Source organism: Pan troglodytes, chromosome 12, assembly GCF_028858775.2.
Source record: "Pan troglodytes isolate AG18354 chromosome 12, NHGRI_mPanTro3-v2.0_pri, whole genome shotgun sequence".
Classification (NCBI taxonomy): domain Eukaryota; kingdom Metazoa; phylum Chordata; class Mammalia; order Primates; family Hominidae; genus Pan; species Pan troglodytes.
This window is the reverse complement of record NC_072410.2, coordinates 104,939,569-104,960,206: the sequence shown is the minus strand read 5'-3', so window position 1 is coordinate 104,960,206 and position 20,638 is coordinate 104,939,569. Positions and strand designations below refer to the sequence as shown.

The window sequence follows — 20,638 nt, the reverse complement described above, 5'->3', positions numbered from 1 at the left end:
CAAACTGTAGGAGGTTGACTTGCATTGAAACTCACAGGAAATTGCATAAATACACCTCTTCCTGTCTTACTAAGTTCCAGTACAGTCATAGACAGAACTAGTAGACAGAGTAGACACCTGTGTTGGCCGCATAGCTCGTTTGCTCCTGATAGCAAGGTGTGTGGGAACCCAGATCAGCAGGAGGCGCCTCAGGGAGCCTGGAGTCAGAACAAAGGGAAGTCTTTGGGGATTATACAGATACCTGAAACTCCGAGGTCTTGACATTCAAAACCCCACTCTTGAGATGTCCCACCATTTGGGTTGGACATGCTGAGTCTTCAGGATAAGACTCTTCTGTTTTCACCACTGCTGGGATTGGTCGTGGGAACCAGCCTCAGTCTTTCACACTTTCCTTCTCTGCTGCTACTACTTACCAGCTGCCTTTCATTATCCACATTTATTCTTTTCATTAATTTACTCTTTAGTCTTGTTGGCTCAGGGAAGAGGAATTGGTTCAAAAAATGTGTCATGCACTACCCTGTGACAGCGATAATTAATATGAAGATTGATATTAGGACACTGTCCCTAATTGGAGGCTTTCTCAGTCTAGAGGGTGGCACTGATGTGACAACATTTCAGAAGATTGTGGGCAGGACAGTGATGGGGCCACACAGGATTCTGTGCAAGCACAGAGGACACAGACCTACGGTGCATTGTCACTTGGAGTGTCTGCTTTGATCTATCAGGCACTGATTTTGTAGTTTTTGGAGGGCAACCTTACTCCTATGATTCTGAGACCTGGGAGAATGGTGCAGGGAGTCATTCTCACTCATGTGGACTGTCTGCTGTCCATTTGCTTTTCCTTGGGTTCTGTTCCAAGATTGGGTGTCAGGTGTCTGGAAGATGAAAGAGTCCAATATGCCACTTAGTCATTACCTTTTCCCTCTCAATAATGGAGGCAGTCGTTTGTTCACTTTTGAATGCTGTAGTCAACCCACCAGGAAATGCAGCCAGCCTGGAGGGAAGTAGAAGGATGATGCAGACAGTTTTGTGAAGAAAGGAGGGAATTCTGCAGAGGGTGGCAATATTTGAGTGAGCTTGATGTGTTTTCCAGGATCGGGCTGAATCACTCAGCAAAGTCAGAAACCTGTTAAATGCTAAGTCACAAACAATGCTGTCTTCTTTTGAACAGGCCAACACTGATCGGGCTGATAGGAACATAGAGAAATGGAAACACTGGATGGGATTGTTAGGCAGGAATGGGAGAATGGGAGGATATGTTGAATGGACACATTTTTCTTCCCCAAAGCCTACTGGCTTGGGTCATGTTCTGCTCACTCCCCCCAATCCCTGCTTGACCTTCCCCAACAACTAAGAGGGATCTTGATTTTCCACACTAATTGAACTCAGGCAGATCTACCTGAGTTTAACTCCTGGCTGTGGTGCACCTTAGGTGTAGGACTTTGGACAAATCACTTCTCTGAGCCTCAGTGTCCCCCATATAAAATGGGGATAATACCACTTATAATGGCTGAGGGCAGAGGAGATGTGTATAAAAATCCTAAAAAGGTACTTGGCTTCTTGTGGGTCTCAGAAGATGCTAGTTATAATTTTATGTTGAGAAGTCACACTTAGAATGTGAATGCTCTTAAAGGGGTGCTAATTTACATAAATTCATAACAAGAGATATTGTCTGGTATTACATCTTGTCTGAAAATCCAGTTTTTTTGGATAGGAATCATGGTGATGGAAAATGGGGCAAGGCACAGGAATTCTGAGTTTTGTGGGGAGGGAGAGAGAAAGGGACAGTCTGGGATGTCATTTATTCATTAGACATAGACTAAAGGCTCATTACATACCAGTGCTATAAAAAGGATACACTTGGCTAACCTCTCAGTCTGTCTGTGGACCAGCCCTGACCTTCCTGTGGTAAGCCAGTGCAATGAACTTTAGGCAGTGCTTGGGGATACTTAGAAATGCTGCATAGCCTAAATATTTGGTTATTTTTTCTTTAGTAATTAATATAGTGATTTATTAATTACCTCTCAGCCAGATTAATCCTACCTTCCCTTAAAGTGTGCTACAGTTGGAAAGGCATCTGATAGGGAAAGGAAAACTATGTGTGTGCTATATCCTTTTACCAAGGTGCAGCAGCAGTTCTGTGTTTCATTGGAATGCAGAGAACTGAGGCTGACCCAAGGACATGCCACTGAGAGGCCATGAAGGAGGAGGAGGGAGAAAGAAGGAGGAGGAGGAAGGGGAGGAGGAGGAAAGCATGGAGGAGGAAGGAGGAGGAGTTTAGCACCTGAATTGATTTTACTTACCCTGTTGAGATTTCTCTACCTCCTCTGCTAAGTGTTCCATCTTACAAGTTCAGTTTGGGTGGAGCTGCATTTTGCTTCTGGATCTTTCTTCAGTATAATCTCTGTTGGAGGTGGGAATTTACCCCTCTGCAAAGTCCAGATGTGCTGAAGGATTGCTCTGCTGTTGTTGGGACAACTTGGAAACTGTGTTCCTGCTTCATTCCCCCTCCATTGCCCCTTGATGTTGTTAGGATGCTATTCACTTGTTTATTTGGTTTTGGGCCTGAGAGCTCTTGAGGGACAGGGGCAGGCACTGCATCTGGTTTATAATCCCAGTGCCTAAGATAATGCCCAGCAGATCATAAACCACAGCGAATGTTTGTTTAATCACTGGCCTAGCCAGAGGCACTTTTTTTTAATCAGAATCAATATTTTCTTCTTCTTCTTTTTTTTTTCCCTCCCCCTTTTGGACCTGGTGTTGATTGAAAAACATGAAAATCAATGGATGGATGCTTAGAAGCTAGTACCAATGTATGGGAATGCATCAGCATGAGGCAAGGCTTACCTGGGTGGAAACTGGATTTTTTTTGCCTTTTAAAATTTATTCAGAGAGAGAAACTGAAATTTGGCTTTTTATTTGTTGTGACAGAAACTTAAAACATCCCCCCAACACACACTTCATATACATAACCACACACATAAACTGTGATTGCACCTGTGTCATTTCTGATCTGTGAAATATAATAATGGGCAAATAAAGCAAAATTGAATTTGGCCAGCCTTTGAAATCTATTGATTTCAAATTAGAGCAGCAGTGTTAATTCTATTATAGCAGTAATACCCAGAAGTTAGATTTTGAAATGGATTAGAATGCGTTCATTTAGAAGCTTACAAGTATATCTCGATGAATTAGCTGGGAGAATAACACTTCTATAAGAAACCATGTGGGAGTAGGTAACTGCAGCCCTAATTCTAGTGCCTGGTTTTATCTTTAGATGTTTTAGTGGCCTCTGTCAGTAGAGGAATCCTAAGACTTTCACTACTGTTGAGTTCTGAGGATCCTTAAACCTAGCACATGTCCAATGGCAGTGATGGTTCCACAGGGAGAAGAGACCACCCCCCACTTGCTGAGAATTAGGTGGGGCTTTCAGATTTGAGTCTCATCAGCAAAGTGCCCAGAGTGTTGATCCTGAGGTAGAATGTCTTGGGTGTATTTCTTCCTTGCAGTTACAGCTTGGCTGATGGTTTTTTCTGCAGGTGAGAGTGATTTTCCAGTGATTGCTTTGGCCTGTACAACCAGAGAACAGGATTCTTCCCTTCTTTTTGGCCACCAAATGCCTATGTGCACCACACATTCCAGTGTGCTGAGAAGGGCAGAGCTTCTTGGATGATGATGGATGTCCCACCGGGCAGGATGAAGGCAGAGCGTGTGGCATCTCCACCTCAAGGGTAAGAGTTACCATTCTATCTTATTTTCTCAAGCACCCATTATTTATCAAAGGAGGATGAGAATGAGCGTTACAGTGTAGTGAGAAAGATGAAAGTTAGACACTTCTGATGGTCAAATCCACTGGGCAGTTGGGACAGATGACTATGGGAAGAAAAGTGTTGGTCTCAAAGGATTAGATTGGAGTTATATTAAGGGACACCACTGGCCAACTTTAGAAAATGCTGTGGTTCACATTTTCTCCCTCTCCCTTTTTTGACATTTATAGTTCAGACTTGAGAGAATGACACTACTGTTATTGTAACTAGATTCCATTTGTGTTCATGTTAGCCAGTCTGGCTTAAAATGTGTGTTGTGGACTGGAATTGGTCAGAGTCTGGCTCAGGTCACAGACTGGGTAGCTCATCAGATGTACCTGGCCCAGAGGCACATCTTTGTTTGAGCCACATCATGCTTCAAACATGTTGGATCAATTCTAACTAAACTTGAGATATTCCACATAAGGATCAGGGTTTCCAGGTTCTCCTGGGAAGACGGAATGATATGTCTATACTGGGCCTCTGTTCCTAAAAAGGATTCTAGTGCTGAGTAGCCTCTGCCTCTTGGACAAGTGGGGACAGTTCACCACCATCCCCAACCATCTCATTTGTTTGACTTGTTTGGTCACCGGAGGTATTTAATTTTGCCATGCCTGTTCTAGATCATTCTAGATCATTCTCTTTGACAAAAGTAGTAATAGCCTTTGTTAATTCCTCCAGATAAAAGCAAGTATCTTTTACTAGATTATGGGCAGCACTTAGCATAAGGGGCTATAGCTGTAAGAGGATAATACATGGTCCCTTCCACAGCGAAGCTTGGAGTCTAGAGTGAGCAACAATCAGACTTGTGGGGAATAAGGAGAATTGTAGATAACATCATAATGCCTTGTGATATGTGCTAAAATCAAGGTGTACACAAATGGGCTATGGGAGAGGGTAGAGAAGAGAGAACCATTAATTTGGCCTGGGCCCAAATTCTCCAAAACTCCCTCCCCTGGGCAGCAGAGCTTTCCCATGACAGACCTCTGTATGTGCTTGATTCCAAGCAACCTGGCTCAGCTGGAGATGTGATGGAGTATTTACAGCAGGGCTAGGGGCCCCTCTTGTGGTAAAGTCCAGGTTTTTCCTGTTTCTGTTTGAAAAGCTATCATCTACGATTCTTTGCTTTTTACAAAGAGGACAGCTTTCTGGTTGTTTGGCTCACTAAATCACTCAGCCTTCTGAGCAGCTCTCTGCTTGGAGATGAGCTGTGTGAATTAGAGAGATCCCTGGAGTTTCCAGAGAGTAGCAGTCACACTAAATACAGATCCAGAGGGAGTGAGTACAACTTTAATGTGATTGTACTAGTTGGTGGGAGTAAGAGAAGGGAAGGGAATAGGGGAAGGAAGTGGGGGAAGGTAGAAATACCATTATATCAGTCTTTTATTTTTGGAACACAGTTTTACATGTGTCTTGTGCTTTATGTTTTCAAAAAACTTTTACATTTGTTATTTTATCCTCAAGGTGGGTTTATAAACTCCTTCTATAGATGAAGACTTCACCTGCCCAAGGTCATGCAGATAAGAAGAGGCAGCTCAGACACAAGTTTTCAGAATCCTAGTCTTTCCCTCTTTTTTGCTAGTTGATGCTGATAATTCAGCATGAATAAGAGGACATGCTGTTTTTGTTTTGTTAAGTTCAACATTTAAACGTTGCATTCAGTTTATGAATGCTCTGAAATAGAGCACCCTGGGACCCTGCAAACTGTATGGACCTGTGTCATTCATGTGTTGTCCAACTGTGGCCCATGCTGTCAGAACATGTCCAGCGCAGAACAGACCTGGCAGGGAGTTTTCTTGCCTGACTGTTTGGCCGGTGGGATTCACGCTTTACAGCAAGCCTTCCTCAGTGGACTGGGCTGCACCACTTGGAAAGCTACTGGAGGTGTTGGCTCCATGTAGGATCCTCACCATGCTCAGACAATGCTGTAAGAGAAGACTCTTACCAGGGAGGCACCTGGTAGGAGGTTGGTAAGGAGGAGACAAGGGTATGGATTGAGTTTAGGTTTCTAATTCTGTTTACGTTTGCTTGGTTTTTCCATTTTGTATATCCCCACATGGCATGACCAGAAATTGAATTTAGCATGACCTACTCTTTAAAAAAATCAAAATGAGCTTTCTTTTTAAATTTAATAGAATAAAAGAAAACTCTTAGAAGAATGTTCCAAAAAGAAGGCAGTGTTAAATGCTGAAAATGGTGTATTTTTTTCTTTGATGAAAAAGGATTAATGTAGATTTTTGGACATCTACAAAACAAGAAGGAAAAACAAATCTGGGTTTTTATTTACTTTTATGAAATTGATACCAAAAAGCAGTTCTGTCCAGTAAGACAAATTGGCTTGTATTATAATACTTTCATTACTTTTCTGAGCAAAGCAGGTGCATTATCAGAGACAGCCATGAGCTTGTATATATGTGTATGAGTCAGCCTTGAAAAGACACAATTTTGAGAATATTTTCTTAGGTGAGTTTGAGAGCATGAAGCAACAAGAGCAGGAAGTGGACCAAGAGGAGGTGAATAAAAGGTTAATGGCTTTGAAAAAGCTTTACAGGGTGCCAGTTGGAGACAACTGAATCAATGGTAGTTTTCATTTTACGCTGCCAGGGAGTTTCTTGGATTTTTGGCATATTTTTCTTCTTTTCAATCTTATAAACACCAAGAGGGACAAGGTGGTCAAATACTGTATATATAGTGTTCTCACCATAAGTGATGTGGGTTGATAGTAGGGAGGAGAATCAATACAGTGAAGCTAAGTTTAGCTTTAAGAAGAGAATGAAAATAGCAGTTGGGTCTTCTACTTTGTGGCCAATGCCACTGTACCCTCAGATGTGCCTGATTTTAGACCCCATGTGTCTTCAGCATGTGAATGTCAATCTCCTTACAGTATGGCTGACATAATGTGCAAATGAGAACATCAGCCAGTCTCTACCTCCTCCCACTTAAAAAAAAAAACTTTAAATACTCATATTTGAGGCATTGTGGAAAGAGTCTGCCGCATAAAAGCTGGACAACGTTGGGCAAATTCTGAGCCTCAGATGTCCCCATTTGCAACACGGGAGTCTAAGGTCTACGACTTAGGGCTGTTAGAGAATTAAAGAAAATGATTCATTCATTCAGTTACATGTACTCATTGCCTGCTAGTGCCTATGTACTGCACCAGTTGTTGAGAATAAAAGAGTGAATAATAGTGTATATGAAAGCACTTACCACAGTGCATAGCCTGAAAAAAGATGCTTAGCACATTTTTCTTAAAACATTTTTAATGGAGAATTTTAACATGTACAAAAATAAAATAATACATTAAACTCCTGTGTGCCTATCCATGACCCGCTGCAACAGTGATTAACTCATAGCCATCTTGTATGATCAGAGCTCCTGCCTTTCCATGTATTATTATGAAATCAATCCCCAATGTTGTGTAATTTTATCAATAAATATTTTAGTATGTATTTCCAAAAGATAAGGGTTTTCTTTTAAGAACATAATTATATTACTATTGGGACACTGAAAAATTAACAATAATTTTTTTTATAATATCAAGTATCTAGTTGGTTTTTGTACTAGTTCATTCTCACATTGCTATAAAGAACTACGTGAGACTGAGTAATTTATAAGGGAAAGAGGTTTAATTGATTAAGAGTTCCACATGGCTGGGAAAGCCTCAGAAAACTTAAAATCATGGCAGAAGGCAAAGGGGAAGCAAGCACATCTTACCATAGTGAAGCAGGAGAGCGAGAGAGAGTGAAGTGGGAGATGCTACACATTTTCAAACAACCAGATCTTGTGAGAGCTCACTAACAATCATGAAAAAAGCAAGGGGAATTCTGCCCCCATGATTCAATCACCTCCCACCAGGCCCCTCCCCTGACACTTGGATTACAATTCGACATGAGATTTGGGTGGGGACACAGAGCCAGACCATATCAGTTTTCAAATGTCCCTGATTTTCATATATATATGTGTGTGTGTGTGTGTGTGTGTGTGTGTGTGTGTATATATATATATATACACACACATATACATATATTAAGCATTTGGCTGGTTAGAATCAGGATCTATACAAAGTCTGTACACTGGCTTTGTTTGATATGCCTCTTATTTGATCTGTGTCATTTGTCCTGTATGGTTTCCCAGTCTTGATTTTGCTGATTGCACCCCTGTGGTGTTATTGAACATATTCCTCTAAAATATTTATTCTGTTCAGTAAAATCTAGTTATTATATTAGGCTTGATTAGTTTGTTCAGATATTGTAACTCTGATCTCTGTTATGAAATTCCCCATCAGCTTTTTATCCGGATTTTATCAGCCATTGATTATCATTGCCTAGATCTATTATTTTATTATGAGATTTGAATTCTATTATTTCTTTTTTTACTTATTAGCTGGAATCCCTATTTATTCACTTATTTTTATTATAATTTTTAAAAATAATAAATAGAAATAGAGTCTCACTGTGTTGTCAAGGCTGTTCTCAAACTCCTGGGCTCAAGTGATCCTCCTGCCTTGGCCACCCAAAGTGCTGGGATGGAATCCCTTTTTAAATGACAGTATTATTGAGATATGCTTTGAATACAGCAAAATCTACCTTTTTAAAAATGGGTTTAATGCAGTGGTTCTTGGTATATTCATGACTGTACAACTTTCTAATTCCAAGACATATTTATCATCCTCAAAAGAAACCCAAATCCATTAATAGTACCCATCTCCCCTCCCCCCAGCCCCCAGCAACCACTAATCTACTTTCTGTTTCTATAGTTTTGACTATTCTGGATATTTCATATAAATGGAATAATACAATATATGATCTTTTATTGTCTTTTTTTAAGTAGACTTTTTTCATTAGCATAATGTTTTCAAAGTTGTTCCAGGTTGTAGTCTGTCAGAACTTCATTCCTTGATGGACATTTAGATTATCTCCCCTTTTTCGCTGTTATGAATAATGCTGCTATGAACATTACATACAGTTTTTGTTTGAACATATGTTTTCAGTTCTCTTGGGACTATACCTAGGAATGGAATTGCTGGGTCATATGGTAACTCTGTTTAACTTTTTGAGGAATGGGCTTAAACTGCTTTCTCAAGTGGCTGTACTATTTTTCATTACTTCCAATGACACACAAGGGTTCCACTTTCTCCACATCTCTGCCAACACCTGATGTATCATAATACAACATTTGCATTATTATTACTTTTTGACTATAGCCATCATACTGGTATGAAGTGGTGTCTCATTGTAATTTTGATTTGCATTTTCCTAATGTCTAATGATGTTGAGCATCTTTTCAAGTACCTTTTGGCCATTTATATGTTTTCATAGAAATGTCTATCAAAATTATTTGCCCATTTTGAAGGAGTTTATTTGTCTTTTTATTATCGAGTTGTAAGAGTTCTTTATTCTGGATACTATATCCTTATCAGATATATGATTTACAAATATTTTCTTCTATTTTGTGAGTTGTCTTCATTTTCTTGATACTTGTCCTTTGAATTGATAGTGTCCTTTGAAGTGCATTTTACATTTTGATGAAGTCAATTTAACTATTTTTTCTTTATTTTTCTGTAATTTTAGTGTTATAGCTAAGAAGCCATTCCCTAACTCAAGGTCATGAAAATTTATGTTAATTTTTTTTCTAAGAGTTTTATAATTTTAGCACCTACATTCAGGCCTTTGATGTATTTAAAGTTAATTTTTGTATATAGTGTGGGATACATATCCAATTTAGATTTTTTTGCATGTGGCTATCCAGCTGTTCCAATACTATTTATCGAAAAGACTCTTCTTACCCTTGTTGAATTGTCTTGACACACTTGTCAAAAATCAATCAAAAAGCCCATATAGGCTTATTTTTCAGTTTATTGATTGATTTTTGACAAGTGTGTCAAGAATCAATTTGTCAATTTCTGAAGTTTTAGAATTTTGGAATCAATTTGTCAGTTTCTGAAAAAAGGCAGCTAGGATTTTTATAGGAATTGTATTTAATCTATGAATTAATTTGCAGGGTATTGCCATTTAACAATAGTAAATCTTTCAATCCATGAACATTGGGTGTCTTTCTATTCATTTATTTCTTCCATGATTTTTTCAACAACATTTTGTAGTTTTCATTTTACAGGTTTATGCCACTTTTGTTAAATTTATTTCTAAATATTTTATTTTTCTGGATGCTATTGAAAATATAATTGTTTTCTTAATTTCATATTTGTATTTTCTTATTGCTAGTATATAGAGATACAGTTTTTTTGTATATCAATCTAGTATCCTGCAAAATTGCTGAACTTATTTATTAGTTCTAATTTTTTTGTATATATATTCCATAGGATTTTCTATATACAAGATCATGTCATCTGCAAATAGAAGTAGTTTAACTTTTCCTTTTCAGTCTGGATGCATTTTCTTTCTTTTCTTTGCCTAATTTCCCTGACTAGAACTTCCAGTACAATGTTGAATAAAAGTGGTGGGATTGGACATTCATGTTTTGTTCCTGATCTTAAGAGAAATGCTTTTAGTCTTTTGTTATTAAATATGTTTTTAGCTGTGGGTTTTTCGTAGATGCTCTTTATCAAATTGGAGAAGTTCTGTTCTATTCTTAGTTTTTGAGTTTTTGTTTTTAATCATGAAAGAGTGCTAGATTTTTCAAATGCTTTTTCTGCATCTTTTGAGATGATAATGTCATTTTCATTATTTCTTTAGTATTTGTATTACCTTGATTGATTTACACGTTAAGTTAACCTTAAATTCCTGAGATAAATCCCACTACTCATGGTATATAATTCTTTTTATATGTTGCTGGATTTGGTTTGCTGATGTTTTGTTGAGGAGTTATTCATCTGTATTCATAAGGGATGCTCCCTGTAGTTTTCTTGTGATGTCTTTTTCTAGTTTTGGTATTAGGATAATACTAGCTTCATAGAAGGAGCTGGGAAGTATGCCTTTCTCTTCTAATTGTTGGGAGGGTTTGTGAAAGATTGGTGGTGATTGTGGTAAAATTCACCAGCAAAGCTATCTGTACATGAGTTTTCCATATGAAAATTTTTAAAATTGCAAATTCTGTATCTTTACTTGTTAATAAATAGGTTTATTCACATTTCCTTTTTCTTCTTGAGTTAGTTTGTGTAGATCATGTCTTTCTAGTGTAAACTAAAAATAAAATTCTAAGCCTTCTTGACTATCTGAATGGACCCCTCCTCTAGGCCAAGGTCATTCCAAAATTAACCTGAAAAATGAGTTCAGACCATGATGAGAAGGAGAGGTAAGACATGCTTCATTATACCCTCCTCTTTTTTGGAATTCAGGAAAAGCTTACCAGCGTTAACATCAACATGAACCTTAGGACTGATAGTGCAGTCTCTTTAATTCTGATAAGAAACGTTTACCATCTATTCTCTCTGAAGTTGCTATCTGGAGGCTTCATCTGCATGATAAAACCTTGGTCTTCACAACTGCTTATCTTAACCCAGACATTCCTATTGATTCTAAGTCTTTAGACAATGTATTAATCTGTTTTCACGCTGCTATAAAGACATACCCGACTGGGTAATTTAGAAAGAAAAGAGATTTAATTGACTCACAGTTCCGCAGGGCTAGGGGGTCTCAGGAAACTTACAATCATGGTGGAAGGGGAAGAGGCACATCTTACATGGTGGCAGGCAAGAGAGAGTGGCGAGAGAAGGGAAAAGAGCCTTTTATCAACCATCAGACCTTGTGAGAACTCACTCACTATCATGAGAACAGCGTGGGGGAAACTGCCCCCATGATCCAATTACCTCTTACCAAGTCTCTCCCTTGACATGTGGGGATTACAATTCAAGATGAGATTTGGGTGGGGACACAAAGCCAGACCATATCATTCTACCTCTGGCCCCTCCCAAATCTCATGTCCTCATGTTTTAAAACCAATCATGCCTTCCCAACAGTCACCCAAAGTCTTAACTCATTTCAACATTAATTCAAAAGTCCAAGTCCAAAGTTTCATCCGAGACAAGGCAAGTCCCTTCTACCTAGGAGCCTCTAAAATCAAAAGCAAATTAGTTACTACCAAGATACAATGGGGGTACAGGCATTGGATAAATGCTTCCATTCCAAATGGGAGAAATAGGCCAAAGCAAAGGATTGTTTTGGCCCCCAAACAAATTGGCCCCAAAGGGGCAAGTCCGAAACCCATCAGGGGAGCCATTAAGTCTTAAAGCTCCTAAATGATCTCCTTTTACTCCATGCCTCACATCCAGGTCACAGTGATGCAAGAAGTGGGCTCCCATGGTCTTGCGCAGCTCCACCCCTATGGCTTTGCAAGGTACAGCCCTCCTCCCAGCTGCTTTCATGGACTGGTGTTGAGTGTCTGTGGCTTTTCCAGGTGCTCAGTGCAAGCTGTCAGTGGATCTACCATTCTGGGGTCAGGAGGACAGTGCGTGTCTCTTCTCGCAGCTCCACTTGGCAGTGCCCCAATGGGGACTCTGCGTGGGACTCTTAACCCCACATTTCCTTTCTGCACTGCCCTAGCAGAGGTTCTCCATGAGGGCTCTGCCCCTGCAGCAAACTTCTGCCTGGACTTCCAGGCATTTCCATACATCCTCTGAAATCTAGGTAGAGGTTCCCAAACCTCAGTTCTTACTTCTGTCCACTTGCAGGCCCAAGACCACATGGAAGTCATCAAGGATTGGGGCTTGCACCATCTGAAGCCATGGCCCAAGCTGTACCATGGCCCCTTATAGCCATGACTGGAGCTGAAATGTCTGGGATGCTGGGTGCCATGTTGCAAGGCTGCACAGAGCAGCGGGGCCCTGGGCCTAGCCCATAAAAACATTTTTCCTCCAGGCTTCTAGGCCTGTGATGAAAGTGGCTGCTGCCAAGACCTCTGATATGCCCTGGAGAAATTTTCCCCATTGTCTTGGCAGTTAACATTCAGCTCCTGGTTACTTATGCAAATTTCTGCAGCCAGCTTGAATTTCTCCTCAGAAAATGGGTTTTTCTTTTCTATCGGATCATCGGGCTCCAAATTTCCCAAACCTTTATGCTCTGCTTCCCTTTTAAACAAAAATTCCAATTTCAAACGATCTTTTGTGAATGCATAAAACAGAATGCTTTTAAGAGCACCTAGGTCACACCTTGGACACTTTGTTGCTTAGAAATTTCTTCCACCAGATACCCTAAATCATCTCTCTCAAGTTCAAAGTTCTACAGATCTCTACAGCAGGGGGAAAATGCCACCAGTCTCTTTGCTAAAGCATAGCAAGAACGAGTGTTTGTTCCAGGTCCCAATCAGTTTTTCATCTCCATCTGAGACCACTTCAGCCTGGGCTCATTGTCCATATCACTACCAGCATTTTGGCCAAAACCACTCAACAAGTCTCTGGGCTCATTTTCCATATCACTACCAGCATTTTGGCCAAAACCACTCAACAAGTCTATGGGAAGTTCCAAACTTTTCCACATCTTCCTGTCTTCTTTGGAATCCTCCAAACTGTTCCAGCCTCTGCCTGTTACCCAGTTCCAAAGTTGCTTCCACATTTTGGGGTATATTTATAGCAGTACCCCATTCTCTGTGGTGCCAATTTATAGTATTAGTCAATTTCCATACTGCTATAAAGACATACACAAGACTGTGTAATTTATAAAGAAAATATGTTTAATTGACTCACGGTTCTGCAGAGCTGAGGAAGCCTCAGGAAACTTATAATCCTGATAGAAGGGGAACAGGCATGTCTTACATGGCGGCAGATGAGAGATGAGCGAAGGGGGAAGAGCCCCTAATAAAACCATCAAATCTTGTGAGAACACAATCACTATTACAAGAACAGCATGGGGAAACCACCCCCATGATCCAATCACCTCCCACCAGTTCTCTTTCTTGACACTTGGGCATCACAATTGGAGATGAGATTTGGGTGGAGATACAAAGCCCAGCCATATCAGACAATAACTTAACTCTTTCAACCAATTGCCAATCAGAAAATCTTTGAATCTGCCTATGGCCTGGAAGCCCCCCACCTCAGCTGCCAGTTTTCTGGGCTTTCTGGACAGAACCAATGTACATTTTACATATATTGATTGATTTCTTGTGTCTCCCTAAAATGTATATAGCCAAGTTGTAGGCCAACAACCTTGAGTACATGTTCTCAGGATATCCTGAGGGCTATGTCACAGGCCATTGGTCACTCATATTTGGCTCAAAATAAATCTCTTTAAATATTTTAGAGTTTGACCCTTTTTGTTGACACTAGCAATTTGTACACTTCATCTAGGTTATCTAATTTGTGGACATATGATTGTTCATAGTATTCCTTTATAGTTCTTTTCATTATGTAAGGTCAATAGTGGTATTGTTCTTTCATTGCTGATTTTGCTAATTTGAATCTTCTCTCATTTTTTAATTTTCTTTTGTTTTGTTTAAGTTTTGAGACAGAGTCTGACTCTGTCACTGAGGATGGAGTGCAGTAGTGCGATCTCGGCTCACTGCAGCCTCCCCCTCCTGGGTTCAAGTGATTCTCATGCCTCAGCCTCTCGAGTAGCTGAGACTAGATGTGCATGACACCATGCCCAGCTAATTTTTGTATTTTTTGTAGAGATGGGGTTTTGCCATGTTCACCAGGCTGGTCTTGAACTCCTGGCCTCAAATGATCCATCTATCTTGGCCTCCCAAAGTACTTTCATTTTTTCTTGATTAGCCTAGTTAAAGATTTGTCAATTTTGTTGATTGTTTTAAATGACCAATGGCTTTGTTGAATTTTTTTTAAATTTTATTCTCCATTTATTTATTTGCATGTTAATCTTTATTATTTCCTTTTTTTTTTCAGAGGAGGAATTTGTTCTCTTGCAGACAACCTTGCCTTTCCATAAACATAAGGGGAAAGAGATTCCTTTCTGACCTTTCTGCTCCCTTTAATGGTGTTACCGTCTGCCCACTTTTACAGACTAGAATACACATCCTCTTTTGGCCTTTCTGCTTCCTTGTCCCTTTTTTTTTTCCCAATCAGTTACCAAATCCTGTAGATTCTGTCTTATAAACTTCTTCTGAGTTTATCACTTCCTCTTTTTATGCACTGCCACTGTGTGTGTCCATGTCCTTGCCACCCCTAACCTGTCCTGTTGCAGCCCTGTCCTGTTGCAGCCCTGTCTTCTTGGTCCCAGCTTTTGCCCCGTGCAGCTTTCACGCTGCTGTCATTGGCGGCTTTCTAAGTCACAGTCACAAACCTAGCTATGTCTACATGTTGATTAAGACCCTTTAGTGGTCTTGCTGACAGAACAAAATCCAGATTCTTTGGACTGATATACAGGGTCCTTCACAATCTGGCTTCTCTCTACCCTTCGATGCCTCTGGTGGGAATGTCCTTTTCCTTTCAGTTTGGTGGTGTGTTAGTCTCTCACACTGCTATAAAGAACTACCCGAGACTGGGTAATTTATAAAGATTTAATTGACTTACAGTTCTGCAGGCTGTACAGGACACATGGCTGGGGAGGCCTCAGGAAATTTACAATCCTGGCAGCAGGTGAAAGGGAAGCCAGCATGTCTTACATGGCAGAGCAGGAGAGAGAGATAGTGAAGGGGGAGATGCTACACGCTTTGAAAGAGCCAGATCTCATGAGAACTCTGTCACGAGACAGTGCTTGGGGGATGATGCTAAGCCATTAGAAACCACCCCCATGATCCAATCACCTCCCACCAGGCTCCACCTCCAACACGCAGGATCACAATTCAACATGAGATTTAGGTGGGGACACAGAGCCAAACCATATTAGGTGGACTCCACTTGAACCTTTGAGCTGCATATAACCTCTGCTATGAAGCTTCTCCAGGTAAGGTCACTGCTTTTTTCTCAGTAATCCCAAAGATGCTTGACTGACCTCTCGCATAGCATGCCTCACATTGGATTATTAGATTATAAAAAGGAAGAAGGTGGGGGAAGTCTATGTAGTGGAGAGAACATGGACTTTGGAATTAATTCAACCTGGGTTTAAATCTTGGCTCCACCATTTACCTATTATGTACCTAGAGAGGCTGAGAGCAGTACCCATTTTTCTATCCAGCTACCATATGGTGTTGGAAGGACTGAATGACATAATGTTTAAAGGCCTCCAGTAGTATCAGGTGGGGACTCAGTATATGACAGTCTCCTTTTATTTGTATCATCTGTTCTGAGGAAACGTCATTGCATTGGGTGAGGATCAAAAGCTGTTATTTTCTCTCTGAGAAAGCGACCTGGTGTATCCTGATTAGTGTCAGAACTAAAAACAGGCCACGTGCTCAGCCAGTATAGACAATCTATGCAAAGATAATTATAGATTAGGGCCACGTGGGGACTGTCTGTGATGGGAAGGAGGAGGTGGGAGTGGAGCGGGTTTGTGTCAGGAAACTGATAGTGCAATTACCATAAAGAGGTTTTCCCAAGTCAGGTTCTTTTCATGTGGATGTTCCTGAAACACCATCCCATGAAGTGTAATGATATCTTTAAGATATAAGGTACTTAAGCGCAGGGAGATAATTATATCCTCTTGATTGTCCACATCCAGACATAGGGAGTAGGGCTTTCTCTTAAAGGAGTAAAACATTGGTACTCAAAGGGAAACTCACATCCTTTGTAAGAGCTGAGCTGAGCCCCCTGTGATGTGTGTGTTGGGGACACGACCAAGCCCTAGGGATGGGAAGGGATGAGCTTCAAGCCTGGCAGCAACTAGCCTGTCATGTCTGAATTGAGTTTTCCCAAACATGAAGAGCTTGTGCTTGAATCTCTGGAGATGCTTGTATCATGTAAGTGATCTAAATTGCATTGTATTTTTGGGGGCAAGGTTGGGAGGTACAGTTTGAATGCTTAATACACAGAGAAATTGCAATTAGGGTTCATACAAATTATATTGCCATCTTTCCTCTTTCCTAGAGAAAATGAGTTCCCAAAATCCTAAGTTTTTTTTGGGAAAAATCTGTTTTGTGTTGATTTTCTTCTGAACAAAATGCGTAATAATGTATTCATTTTTATTGCATTTCCTGCTTTGCTTTTAATGTAGCCCATCATCCTGGAAAGGGCAGATTAAAAATAAGCTTGGCCGGGCACGGCAGGACAGAGTGCTAATATCATCTTGTGCTCTTTCCAGGTGCAGCCTGATCTTCCTCTTCTCCCTTGCCAGCCAGCACTCTGCCTTCTGTATCCACCATGGTGTTTGGTGAGTTTTTCCATCGCCCTGGACAAGACGAGGAACTTGTCAACCTGAATGTGGGGGGCTTTAAGCAGTCTGTTGACCAAAGCACCCTCCTGCGGTTTCCTCACACCAGACTGGGGAAGCTGCTTACTTGCCATTCTGAAGAGGCCATTCTGGAGCTGTGTGATGATTACAGTGTGGCCGATAAGGAATACTACTTTGATCGGAATCCCTCCTTGTTCAGATATGTTTTGAATTTTTATTACACGGGGAAGCTGCATGTCATGGAGGAGCTGTGCGTATTCTCATTCTGCCAGGAGATCGAGTACTGGGGCATCAACGAGCTCTTCATTGATTCTTGCTGCAGCAATCGCTACCAGGAACGCAAGGAGGAAAACCACGAGAAGGACTGGGACCAGAAAAGCCATGATGTGAGTACCGACTCCTCGTTTGAAGAGTCGTCTCTGTTTGAGAAGGAGCTGGAGAAGTTTGACACACTGCGATTTGGTCAGCTCCGGAAGAAAATCTGGATTAGAATGGAGAACCCAGCATACTGCCTGTCCGCTAAGCTTATCGCTATCTCCTCCTTGAGCGTGGTGCTGGCCTCCATCGTGGCCATGTGCGTTCACAGCATGTCGGAGTTCCAGAATGAGGATGGAGAAGTGGATGATCCGGTGCTGGAAGGAGTGGAGATCGCGTGCATTGCCTGGTTCACCGGGGAGCTTGCCGTCCGGCTGGCTGCCGCTCCTTGTCAAAAGAAATTCTGGAAAAACCCTCTGAACATCATAGACTTTGTCTCCATTATTCCCTTCTATGCCACGTTGGCTGTAGACACCAAGGAGGAAGAGAGTGAGGATATTGAGAACATGGGCAAGGTGGTCCAGATCCTACGGCTTATGAGGATTTTCCGAATTCTAAAGCTTGCCCGGCACTCGGTAGGACTTCGGTCTCTAGGTGCCACACTGAGACACAGCTACCATGAAGTTGGGCTTCTGCTTCTCTTCCTCTCTGTGGGCATTTCCATTTTCTCTGTGCTTATCTACTCCGTGGAGAAAGATGACCACACATCCAGCCTCACCAGCATCCCCATCTGCTGGTGGTGGGCCACCATCAGCATGACAACTGTGGGCTATGGAGACACCCACCCGGTCACCTTGGCAGGAAAGCTCATCGCCAGCACATGCATCATCTGTGGCATCTTGGTGGTGGCCCTTCCCATCACCATCATCTTCAACAAGTTTTCCAAGTACTACCAGAAGCAAAAGGACATTGATGTGGACCAGTGCAGTGAGGATGCACCAGAGAAGTGTCATGAGCTACCTTACTTTAACATTAGGGATATATATGCACAGCGGATGCACGCCTTCATTACCAGTCTCTCTTCTGTAGGCATTGTGGTGAGCGATCCTGACTCCACAGATGCTTCAAGCATTGAAGACAATGAGGACATTTGTAACACCACCTCCTTGGAGAATTGCACAGCAAAATGAGCGGGGGTGTTTGTGCCTGTTTCTCTTATCCTTTCCCGACATTAGGTTAACACAGCTTTATAAACCTCAATGGGTTCGTTAAAATCATTTAATTCTCAGGGTGTACCTTTCAGCCATAGTTGGACATTCATTGCTGAATTCTGAAATGATAGAATTGTCTTTATTTTTCTCTGTGAGGTCAATTAAATGCCTTGTTCTGAAATTTATTTTTTACAAGAGAGGGTTGTGATATGGTTTGGAATATAAGATAAATGGTATTGGGTGGGGTTTGTGGCTACAGCTTATGCATCATTCTGTGTTTGTCATTTACTCACATTGAGCTAACTTTAAATTACTGACAAGTAGAATCAAAGGTGCAGCTGACTGAGACGACATGCATGTAAGATCCACAAAATGAGACAATGCATGTAAATCCATGCTCATGTTCTAAACATGGAAACTAGGAGCCTAATAAACTTCCTAATTCAGTATGGAGAATGTCTTGGTTGTATGTTTTTATGTTGAGTAACAACATTTTAGCATGTTCAGGATTGGTTTGGAAGAAAAATGTTCTTTTTGGAGTACCAAGAGCCCTTCCTTTCTTTATGCTTTTGAATTTTGGGTATGTACAAAGCATGTGCTAGCTCTTTTTTCAGTAGACTTGATGGTGGTTGGCAGATAGAAGAACATGTCCATGACTAAATTGTGCTGTCCAGCATAAACTGATTAAACATGTAGGTGTTTGGGACACACTCAAAATTGGCATATATGAATGAAGCGTGTACTCTTACAGATATTTCTTCAGTATATCTTTTGAATTTTGTACTAATTTATACTGCTAGGACAAAATCTCACTACCTAAAAAATATTGCAGAGCAGAGTAAACCTACACATTCACAGGCAGGGATACTTTCAGTGAATGGAAGAAGGGAGAAATGTTGTACAAATACACAGATGTGATTCATTATGACCGGAGGAGTGAAACTTAAATCTCTGGAAAAATCTATGCCAGCAGCTATAAAATGAGCCAACATTTTCCAATAGCCGTAGAGATGGTAATTTCTGCATCTCACGTAGAAACTTCTCACAAAGAAAGAAGACATACATGTGCATTTTCAGACAGTGGCAGAGCAATTCTATCCCATGTGGAGAGAATTTAGCTAAAGTGTTAATTTTGGAGATGTGTGGAGACTGTCACGCACGCCACCAGGGGCTGGTTATGGATTCTTTACCTGAAGTCTTTCCAGTGGAAGAGCCACATGGATTTGTTATGTTTGTAGATGCATTTCATTGAAAGAAGGGCATTATCAGATATAGGTAACTCTTTGACTCATCACTCCTCTTAATGTTTCTATGGCTTCGGAGATGGATATAACTAAACAGGGTTTATGGCCACTTTTAAATCTGGAGGTTTATTACATGCATGTGTGTTACCCCCTGCTCATTAAAAAAAATCTTTTCTCCAAAATGCGTTTTTGATATTGGAATAAGTATAGTTTTGAGGCACAGCAATAGAATTTGGGATCTTGTTTTATCAAAGATTTTCTAATTAGTGGTGAAGTAACTGAAGACTGCTTATGTAATAATAGTAACAGTAGTAGTAGTAGTAACAAGAACAGCAATAATCATATGATAATACGCTAACTGTGTAATTGCATTTATTTATTACAACATCCCTTGAAGCAAAAGTTTGATACTATTCCCATTTTAAGATGAGGAAACTAAGGTTTGCAGGGAAGGTGGCTTGCGGAAGTTCAAGAGTCAGTAGTGGGGTTGGGCTCTGGACCCTGGAGGCTGACTCCAGGGCCTGTGCTTTTCACTGGCCCCTGCTCTGCCGTGTTAGGGAGTAGATTTAAGGAAACATCAGAACAGAGTGCATCTGAAGGGACAAAGAGCCACAAACACTGTCAGACTTTGACTTTTTAAGGATGTGAGCTGAAAGGGGGAAATGCTGGCTTATGTATCTTTCCTTTCCTAATCCAGACATCAGATACACTTATTTACAGAGACAGTTTTCTAGAATGCCCCTCAAAGCTGGAATAGGCTCTGAGGGTCTGTCCCTGAGGACACTGAATGGCAGACACAGCAGAAACTGTGGCTCTGTAAGAGCCTAGAAATGCCTTCACTGGTGAGACCAAGTAGAGTAAGGGGAGCTTTGACAGTTGGTCCTGTGTAGGAACTGAGTTTCTGCCTGTGTCTCATATTAATTGCTGGAGAGCGGCTTGCTGTGTGG

At 40.9% G+C, this 20,638-nt stretch overlaps 1 protein-coding gene across 7 annotated transcripts in view; it reads left to right on the top strand.

The window, feature by feature from the left end:
• The window catches only part of KCNS3 (potassium voltage-gated channel modifier subfamily S member 3), a 55,096-nt gene extending 36,193 nt beyond the window's left edge, over positions 1-18,903 (top strand). For 4 of the 7 annotated variants that reach the window (XM_001137019.6, XM_001137103.7, XM_009442050.5 and 1 more), the window contains 2 exons: positions 3,540-3,731; positions 16,892-18,903. In XM_001137019.6, coding sequence (XP_001137019.1) covers positions 16,951-18,426 — 1,476 coding nt within the window. In that variant the 5' untranslated portion in view covers positions 3,540-3,731; positions 16,892-16,950 and the 3' untranslated portion in view covers positions 18,427-18,903. Of the gene's footprint in view, positions 1-3,539; positions 3,732-12,033; positions 12,099-14,598; positions 15,599-16,891 lie in introns of all 7 variants that reach the window. The other 3 variants (XM_024354220.3, XM_054677703.2, XM_016947701.4) reach the window with 3 other exon arrangements.
• The last annotated feature ends 1,735 nt before the right edge of the window (positions 18,904-20,638 follow it).